This window comes from Coccinella septempunctata, chromosome 8 (genome assembly GCF_907165205.1).
Source record: "Coccinella septempunctata chromosome 8, icCocSept1.1, whole genome shotgun sequence".
Taxonomy (NCBI): domain Eukaryota; kingdom Metazoa; phylum Arthropoda; class Insecta; order Coleoptera; family Coccinellidae; genus Coccinella; species Coccinella septempunctata.
In genome coordinates, this window is record NC_058196.1 from 11,934,791 (window position 1) to 11,945,636 (window position 10,846).

General features: G+C 39.0%; 2 protein-coding genes across 2 annotated transcripts; one reads left to right on the forward strand and one right to left on the reverse strand.

The window, feature by feature from the left end:
- The first annotated feature begins 4,740 nt into the window (after positions 1 to 4,740).
- Positions 4,741 to 6,189, forward strand: LOC123318293. Its single transcript, XM_044904912.1, has one exon. It carries the CDS (start codon positions 4,741 to 4,743, stop codon positions 6,187 to 6,189), a length of 1,449 nt encoding a protein of 482 aa, XP_044760847.1.
- Positions 6,190 to 7,657: 1,468 nt separating this feature from the next.
- LOC123318294 lies at positions 7,658 to 10,573 on the reverse strand. The gene is made up of 2 exons (XM_044904913.1): positions 8,286 to 10,573; positions 7,658 to 7,760 (listed from the first exon to the last, which is right to left on the reverse strand). The coding sequence occupies exons 1-2, from the start codon at positions 10,571 to 10,573 to the stop codon at positions 7,658 to 7,660; spliced, it is 2,391 nt and encodes a 796-aa protein (XP_044760848.1).
- Between the last annotated feature and the right edge of the window lie 273 nt (positions 10,574 to 10,846).

The window sequence follows — 10,846 nt, forward strand, 5'->3', positions numbered from 1 at the left end:
ATAAAAGAGAGTTGAAGTGCTGCCATGAACGTGAAGTTATAAAATTGACCTCTTCAGGCAGACTAATCGAACTCACGACTTGTCGATTACCGATCAAGCTCTTTTGACGGGTAATCAAGAGGTCGTGGGTTCAATTCCCGCCTGTCCAGAAACTTTTTTGTTTTCAGTAATTTGTCTGCACTCCATTGAATTGTCCTCGTATTTCCCTCACAGATATTAATTCCCTCATTGAATGAATGGAATTTCCATATCAACGTCAATAATATATGTACGGTTGAAGGGGGTGAAAAATTGGGGTGAAACGGGAGATGAAAAGCAAGAAAACTACATTACAATTTGTCAGTTATAATTTTGCTTCAACTGATAGTTTTTCAAAACCTTGAAATATATAACCTACCCACATTCTCAGCCTAAATGTCAACGAAGGGAAAAATCACCATGGAAATCTTCAAATACCACCGTGATCTGATTACATAATTCATTCCTTACAACTGTGTGCACAATTACTATACTTCATACATTTTGGGGACGTTTTGCACCGTATAAGCTGTATAAGTTGTATAAGTCGTATAAAGTGTATAAGTTATACGCGTCCCCAAACTGTAGGATTGACATACATATATATATATATATATATATATATATATATATATATATATATATATATATATATATATATATATATATATATATATATATATATATATATATATATATATATATATATATATATATATATATATATATATATATATATATATATATATATATATATATATATATATATATATATATATATATATATATATATATATATATATATATATATATATATATATATATATATATATATACCCCAAGGTCATATATATATATATACCCCAAGGTCAGCAGCCTGGGAACTGTTGAAATGTTGCTCCTATCACTAGAAGTATGCTCAAGGGCGGTAGGGGGCAGCGGGCTGGCCCTCTTCGGAGCCGTCCGGAGGAAGAGCCCGATGGGGTTAGCTGCGGGGCGAGCGGCGCAGCCCCCCGAGATGGTACCGTAAGCCCAATTCAGAACCCGAGAAGATCAAGGAGAAGCATCAGCTTGGACGGATTAGGAACCCGTCCCGCTGATTCTTCCAGGAGAGATGGGAGAACTCGATGGACCAACGAGGAGAATATCCTCTTGATGAGAGTTCACTTCATAGCCAAGGATCTTCAAGAAAGAACAAATAGAACATACCGAGAGATTATCACTACTACCTGGAACGAGATCAACCCAGCCAAATTGTTATACCCTGACCTGCTCTCGAACAGAATCAGATGGATTCTCCAGACCGAGAAATTCTCAAGTGTGGAACTGGAGAGTATTAAACGAAGTTGTAGACCACACACACCAACACCAGCTGAAGACCACATGGAAGCTGAGAACAATATCCAGGGCACCCGAGAACAACCAGACCCTAAAATGAAGAACACCAAGAAAATCTTCAACAAATTTCTACAATTATTCAGTGGAATCTCTCCTCAAGAAAGGCCAGGTATACCGAGACTAACGGGTTCTCAAAAGATCCTAGAGAGCGTGGAAAGGACCAATAACATCATAAGCACACAACTCAATAACGACTCCACATTTGAGCAAATCGTTGATTGTGTGTACGCTGGAGCTGCGACGGTTTGCGAGGAGAACAACAAAGGCGTCAGAAGAGCAAAACCGGACACGAACACACAAGAGGAACCACCATGGAAGAAACGCCTGGAAAAGAAAATAAATAACATTAGAAAAAGAATAGGCACAATATACACTTACCTTAACACTGCATCACCATCCAGAAAGGTCATCAAAAAGGCACTTCGCATGGCGTCTGATTTGAACATCAGGAAAGATCGACTGAAGGAAGGATTGACTTTGGAATGTGACGTCCTAAAACAGAAAGTGAAAGTATTGGGAAACCGACTCAAGCGATACAATGAAAGGGTTAACCGATACAGAAACAATCAGCTGTATTATAGAAACCCAAAGGAGTTTTACCGCTCACTAGAAACAGCAGCGGGCCCCACAACATCTGGGGAAAGTTGTCCAACAAAGGACAGCATGCGATCTACTTGGGAGGAAATATGGAGCAAGGATGGAGAGCATGATGATGAGGCGCTATGGATAAGGGAGGCTGAGGAGGAATCGAGAATGTACATTATGGAGGATTTACTTATCACGGAGGAGAATATAAAAAAAGTTCTGAAGAAGACGAACAACTGGTCGGCACCAGGCCCTGATGGAATCCATAATTATTGGTGGAAGTACTTTAGCTCAACTCACAAATTTTTGGCGAGAGTCTTTCAAAAATCCCTGACCGACCCATCAATTTTACCTGCTTCCTGCACACTTGGTGTAACACACATGATTCCAAAGGGTAAAAACACCAAAGACCCCAGAGATTATCGACCAATCACGTGTTTACCTACGGTATACAAAATATTAACAGGAACCATCACACAACACATTTGGAAACACGTGGACAGATACAATATAATGGCACGAGAACAAAATGGCAGCAGAAAAGACGCAAGAGGATGTAAAGAATTGTTGATAATAGACACACTCGTAACAAAGCAAGCAAAAAAAAAACAACGAAACATTTCCATGGCATGGATTGATTACAGAAAAGCCTTTGATTCGATACCATACTCGTGGCTTCTGAAAACTCTAAGATTATATGGTGTCTCGGAGGCTGTGATCAATTTACTGCAACATCTAATGGAAATGTGGAGAACAAGACTACAAGTGAAAACCAATAAGAGCAACTACAAAACAGGCGAAATTAACATCCGAAAAGGAATCTTCCAAGGCGACAAATTGAGCACGTTATGGTTCTGCCTGGCCATCAACTTTCTGAGCAAACTCCTTAATAAGTCAGCCTACGGCTATGTTATAGAGAAAAGCACCAACACAAAGATAAACCATCTACTTTACATCGATGATTTGAAGCTCTATGCCGCCAATGAAGAACAGCTCCTAAGACAACTAAAAATTGTAACATCATTTACGAAGACGATAAAGATGGAGCTAGGACTTGACAAATGTGCCGTCATACACGTGAAAAGAGGAAAACTATCCGAAGGGAGCACAATGATGATACAAGATAACTTGGGCATTCAAAGATTAGCACCAGGAGACACTTACAAGTACCTAGGAATCCAACAAGGAATGGAAATAAGAGCAAATGAAGCCAAGGAATCATTCAAATATAAATTCCTTAATAGGTTGAAGAAGATACTCCAAGCAAAGCTTAATGCCAAAGCAATGAATATAGCGATAAGCTCCTGGGTGATACCCTGCCTTTCTTATTCCTTCGGAGTTATAAAATGGACTGCCTCAGACCTCGGGGCTCTGGACATCCAAGTGCGAAGGCTCCTCACCAGGCATGGAATGCACCATCCTCATGCCTCAGTTAATAGGTTGTACATACCAAGGAAGGATGGGGGAAGAGGTATGCAAAGCATTGAAAGCATACACCATAACACAGTCAGAGAAATGAGAGAGTACTTCAGATCAAAGAACTTACAATTCTACAAAGCTCTGTCCAAGGAAGACCAGAACATCACGGCGTTAAACTTGGCATCTGAACATCATCTACATCAAACTCCTACTAGTGAAGAACTATCTGAGGTATGGCACAGCAAAGCATTGCATGGAAGATATCCAGCGGCCCTGAAAAAGAGAAGCATCGATAAAGAGAGATCGCTTGCATATCTGAAATCTGGATACCTCTTTCCGGAAACGGAGGGCAGACTTGCAGCAATCCAAGATCAAGTAGTTCCCACAAGATCATACCAGAAGAACATAACGGGAAGGAACCTTATAAGCGACAGATGCCGTAAATGCTCTCAGGCACCAGAAACGATTCAACACGTCACATCGTCTTGCCCTGTCCTCGCTCCCAGAGAGTACACCGACCGACATAACGCTATGGCCAAGGTATTTCATCAGGCCATCTCCCTGAAATATGGATTAGTCAGCACAAAGAAGAAAATCCATGAATACTCACCAAGAGAGGTTCAGGAAAACGATGCGGTGAAGGTGTACTGGGATCACCCGCTCACTACTGACAGGCCAATCGCTCACAACCGTCCTGACATTGTTGTCTTCAAAAAAAGGGAAGGCACAGCCATTATAGTTGACATCACCGTTCCGGCCGATGACAATGCAGAAAAAGCGTACACTGAGAAAGTAGTAAAGTATCAAGATCTGGCTTTTGAGTTGAAAGAACTGTATAGATTCACCAACATAACAATACTTCCACTGGTTATCACCACAAATGGCCTGGTTGAGATTCATCTCCAGGAAAACACGAGGAGGCTCGGGCTTGAGGGAAAGGAGATAGAAGACGCGCAGAAGGAAGTGATTCTATGGACCACCAGGATTGTCCGAAGATTCCTAGTGAGCGAATGAGAGATGTCTTGTTCTTAAGGAACCGGCATCATCATGACCATACCCTGTGAAGGTGAAAAAAAAAAAAAAAAAAAAAAAAAATATATATATGCACTGGAGCACTGGAGCAGAGAGAAGAATTTAACTCTGATGCGTGCTTACTACCAAGTCACTGAAGGAGAGACACATAAGAGTAATTATCGCGCAGAACTTCAATTGCGATGGCATGAATCTTACCCTGATAAACCGTTCACGTCCTAACACCTAGCAGCCCAAATTGCTAACATAAAAACACGTCGACTCATTTCACCTGACGAACTAGAGCTCATGAAAACAGATTTTGTACAAGCTGGACGAAACAGAAGATCTGACTCAGTCAGAAGATCAATTAACAGACGAAGCAACATTCAACCGCGCCTGAATGAACAATCAGATCCCGAAGGGCAACAGATACAAGAAGATGAAGAACTGAATAGAGAGATAACACTTATGTACCAGGAAATTAATTTAAGATATGAAGGAATGTCAATGGAGGGAAGGCCGCAGATAACAAGACTGAAGATTAATGCTGAAGCCAAAAGAGTAGTCCGAAAAGTTAACGAAGCACTCTCAAGTAGCCTTGATTCCGCAGGAACGTTGGAAGACCTATGCCACAAAATCTATTGCGCTGCCAGAGTTGTCACCGATATACAAAATCAAAATCAAACTGCAACTGCGCCCAATAGACCGGACCGTGAACAAAGAGTACCCTGGGAAACTAGACTTAATAGAAAGATCGACCATTTACGAAAGGAAATAGGAGTATTGCATACATTCCTCAACAGTGAGACCCCAAGTCGAAAGGTAGTGAAGAAAACGAGAAAATATGCCAGAAGAGTGAAGATTAAACTCACTGATCCTCAGCACCGACAGAAAATCACCGTTTATACTGAAATGCTGAAACAAAAAGTAGCAGCACTGGGCAACAGGATCCGAAGATATCATCAAAGAACATTGAGGTATAAACAAAACAACCTTTTCGCTAACAATCAACGGCTATTCTTCCGACAAATAGAGACAGAGGATACAAAACAGCAAAAGGAGACACCAACCGAAGAGAAAATGACGGCATTCTGGAAAGACATTTGGTCACAAAGCGTAGAACACGATACTGGAGCGCGGTGGATCGACACCGAAATCCGAAACTCGTCGGGCTACACAGCAATGCCAGAAATTAATATCTCAGAGTCAGATTTGATTGCAGTCTTCAAGAGAATGAGGAACTGGACAGCACCAGGTATAGATGGCATACACAACTACTGGTGGAAGGCCTTCACTAGTTGCCACAAAAAACTTGCAAATCTACTTCAAAGCACTTTGCAGAATCCTCAAGAAATCCCCACATATTTTACTAAAGGACTGACGCACATGATTCCAAAGAAGGGCGACCTCACACAACCAAAGAACTACAGACCCATAACGTGTCTTCCATCAGCATACAAAATACTAACATCTATCATCAGACAGAAACTATACTCCCATATTAAAAGAAATAACATCTTAGCCTGGGAACAAAATGGGTGCAAGCATAAAGCTAGAGGAAGTAAAGAACTGCTGGTAATTGACAACGTCGTCACTAAGCATGCCAGAAAACGACTAAAGAACATATCTATGAGTTGGATCGAATACCAGAGAGCTTATGACTCTATGCCCCATTCCTGGTTGATCAAAGTTTTGGATATCTATAAAGTTGATCAACAAGTCTCCGGTCTTCTCCGCCACCTGATGTCGACATGAAGAACAATATTGTCAGTGAAAGGAACAACCCAAACATACAGAACCCAAACTATTTCAATAAAAAGAGGCATTTTTCAGGGGGATAGTCTGAGCCCTCTATGGTTCTGCCTCGCTCTAAATCCGCTGAGTAACATACTGAATAGAAGCGCTTATGGGTATGCCATCGACGATGTTACGAAATTGACCCACCTTTTCTATATGGACGACCTGAAATTGTTTGCCAGGGGGAAACAACAACTAGAGGGAGAGATGGAGATTGTTAGGGCCTTTAGTGAGGATATTCGAATGAAGTTTGGCTTGGATAAGTGCGCGACTGTTCACGTAAGAAGAGGAAAACTAACAGAAAATGAAAACATCACACTAAGAGACGGAGACTGTATGAGAAATTTGGGAGTTGAAAGCACGTATAGATATCTGGGAATCCAGCAATCTTACGAAATAAGACAAAAGGAAAACAAGAAGATAGCTGAGGGGGAACTAGTAAGAAGGGTAAACAAGATTCTAAGCACACACCTAAATGCAAAAAACAAGGTTGTGGCTATCAACGTCTGGGCGATACCGCTCGTAGTCAGTGACATCCCGTAGTTGCGCTAAAAATAGACCTTTCCTTCGCTCTCAGTCATAGTGCGTTATAGCCCTTGGGGCAGCGAGTAAAAGTCTCGAACAGATCCGCCCTTATTGTGTTTCATTTCCGGAGAAATACAACTACATACCGATAGCGTATAGCAAGTTCTTAGCATTCGTTCCGTCAGTTCTGGTTGGAGCATTTTTTTATTGAACCGTTAACTTTTCACTACACCCGGTATAAATTTCATAAGTGCTCGTGACCGGATAGGATTTCCCGAATGTATGTTCGCTTATAGAATCACTCATAGTTCGTACCTACACATATCTCACTTGTACATCTAATTAGTTTCCGAAGGTGTGAATAAACTTTTACACAATTTGATTTTGACTTCTTCGTTATCGCTACCGCCCTAGATAACAGTGAGCGCTGTCTCCGGCTAGCAGCTACTCTGGTAGGTTTGCTATTCTTCCTATTGAAAAGAATAGCTGGCGCCCACTGTACTACTGGAGTGAGCCCCGCATTTTTAATGTTTGGTAGACAATTAAGATCTCGTTTCAGTATCATTACACATAATGATAATAATTTAGAGGTAAGGAAGAATATCTGTAGAGCACAATGTAATCAGGAAAAATTTTATAAAGGAAGTAGGAAAATAGAATTTAGTCCTGGTGAATTAGTAGGTTGTAGAGATTACAGAATTATAAATAAAATTAATTGGATAGAAGGTAGAATTTCGAAAAGGATTGGTAAAAATACATATTTAGTAGAAATACCTGAATTACATCGTATCTGGAAACGTCATACAAACCAAATTAAGAAAAAGCTAAATATTGATAGTAATAAACAGCTTATTGTTTGTAATAATGCTAGTTCGCAGAATACTGAAAACTTATGTGATAACTAATGAATTGATAACTGTATTTTGCGGGATAAGGACAAACTCTCGAAAGATCTTAAAGTATATTCAGCAACGTTTCGCAAACTCTCGTTTGCTTCATCAGGCCTAAAAACATTATAAAAATGTCATACAAAACACTAACAGTAAAGTATAAATAAATACCTCTATACTATAAATAAGACATTCAGATGTAAAAACTTTAAAAACCGACGGCATCAACTGTATTTTCCACGTCAAATCACAAAAAAACAGCTTAAAATACTAAAAGTTTGGCTAAAATTCATTTGGAAAATTCCAGAATATTTACATCCAAAATAAATCATAGGAAAACATAACCTGAAAACACAACAGAACAAACCAATACAGTAAAACAATATCAAGGTTGTCAAACACAGAATTATCTTCATTTTCTTTCAATGAAATACCGTACATTAATTAGTTTCCACCAAGCTCGCACAGCACTATAAATGCACATATTTTGTCAAGACAGAATTGTAAAGTTTGCTTAAATGTTCAGTATCAGATCTAAAATTAACAGTGTTGTTAATGTTAATATGTATCATTTCTAAAATGTTCCTTTTTCTAAAATGTTGTTCATTGTCTAATATTTTTACATTCGAAAAATCGAACCTGTGATCGTCTTTGAAAAAATGTGAACACAAGGCTGTCCTTTCTCTATTTTTCACATCTCTGACATCGTATGCATGTTGTTTAATCCTATTTTGTAAATACTGTCTCGTCTGTCCTATATACATTTTATCACAATCCAAACATGGAATCCCATATATCACTCCTGATCTATGATCTTTATTTATTGGATCTTTTATTTTGCTGTATAACGACCCAACTGTTTTCATGTTGTAAAACACTAGCTCACTATTTTCCGTTTTAAGGGTTCTTTTGATTTTTTGGGACAGTTCTGGGACATACGGAAATTTGAAGTAAGCTTTACTCATTGTGGTTGTATTGACAGTTTTCTCATTGTTTCGTTTACGTAGAAGTTCTGAAACAATTCTATCAACGAAAGGTTTGGGGTATTTGTTATCTCGTAATATGTGTTTCACTTTTTTTATGTTTAGGTCATGATACACGGGGCTGCTCAAGTTGATTGCTCTGTGAAGTAAGTTGTTAATAGCACTGATCTTATAGCTGGTAGCATGGTTTGATAAATAGTTCAGTATGATACCTGAGCTGGTGGGTTTAGTATACCAATTCGTTATGATTTTTTGTTCTTCCGTACGGTGTAAGCAGACGTCCAAAAAGGGTAAAGAACCTCCAGTTTCAACTTCAAACGTGAACTGTATCTTGTCATGGTAGCTATTGAAAATTTTTACCGTTTCATCAATCATGTCAAATGGTAAAGCCATGACAGAGTCATCAACATAGAACTTGACAAAAGGCACAGGAAAGGGTAGTTGGGACACAACTGTTATCACCAAGTCATTCATTACAAATTTTCCAAAAATGGGACTCGCAATGCCACCCATAGTTGTTCCCTCAATTTGTAGGTACGTTTCTCCATTGAACATAAAATAACTGGATTCAAACAGAAAGTCAACCAACATCAGGAAAGTTTTTCTATCCAGGCATGTATAGGCTGATATTGTCTGCCAATTCTTTTTAATGATCTGTACAGTGAGGGCATGTGTGATATTAGTGAACAAAGAAGTGACGTCCAATGAAACCAAGACGTATCCGTCAGGTAAGACAACATTTTTCGAAAATTCAACAAACTCAAAAGAGCTATTCACTTGGTGTTGAAATGTAGTTGCTACATCACTTAACGTGTTGTGTATGAATGTTGCAATATTTGATGAGGGAGAATTAATTCCACTGACTATCGGCCTCATGTGTAGACCTTCCTTGTGTGTTTTCCGCAGACAGTATAGTCGGGGAGGAACCGAGTTGTGTTTTTTTAACTTTTTCTTTTCAAACTCAGAAATGAATGAGTTTTCAAATAAAGAGTCTACAAGAGCATTTGCTCTTTTTTGAAACGAAGATGTGGGATCTTTTTTGAGTAATTTATATGTGTTCACATCACTCAGCATTCCCTTAACATGGTTAACGTAGTCCTCACGATACATGATCACTATTGATCCACCCTTGTCCGATTTGTTCACTATGATGTCATTGTTATCCTTAAGGAACCGTTTCGTTATATTAAAATTCCTCACCATCTTATCATGGACATCTACCCTTCCATTGACTCTGTGTAAGTAGTTAGTAAGAAGGTTAACAAAATCTGCTCTTAAAGTATCTCTAAAAGTTTCATTCACTTCGCGAGAGGATATGTAATATTCAACATCTGCTATAATTCTGGGGACAGGTATTTCTTTCTTCAAAAAAGGAACATTGAACTTTGGGCCGAACTGTAAAAGTTCTTCCACCTTTGGGGGTAAGGAGACATTGGTGTAATTATATATGCGTTTTGAGCTACTATCTGCAGTTGAAACCACAGGTGTATGTTCCCTGGTCAGCGACTGTAGCTTGGAAATATTAGCCTGTTTGATCCTGTTGAATAAAGCATTGAAACAGCTACTTATTATATGATTCAGTTTTACGAAGTGGCTCACTGTTAACTGTCGTTCCAAAATTTCAATCACCTTCTTCCCCTCATGTTCATAATTCTTTATTTTCCATATAGTTGTCTCAATCTCCAAATTCAATATGTTCCTCCTAAACTTTCTCATCATAATATCAACTTTCTTCCTGATCGGACCACCTTCGAATTGTAAGGTATATATAGACTTGAGACTATTAATGATGTGTCTAGGGTAGATGTTTAGCATCCTACACTGGAGCAGGAAAACTCTTCTGTTATAAAGGGATGCCAACTTTTTGTTGATCTTCTTGAAGTGCTTCGCGTGTTGGTACAAAGCTGTGCCGTACGTTTGGTGTAGTGTATCATAAAAACCCATTAGTATACGAATTGGTATACTAAACCCACCAGCTCAGGTATCATACTGAACTATTTATCAAACCATGCTACCAGCTATAAGATCAGTGCTATTAACAACTTACTTCACAGAGCAATCAACTTGAGCAGCCCCGTGTATCATGACCTAAACATAAAAAAAAGTGAAACACATATTACGAGATAACAAATACCCCAAACCTTTCGTTGATAGAATTGTTTCAGAACTTCTACGTAAACGAAACAATGAGAAAACTGTCAATACAACCACAATGAG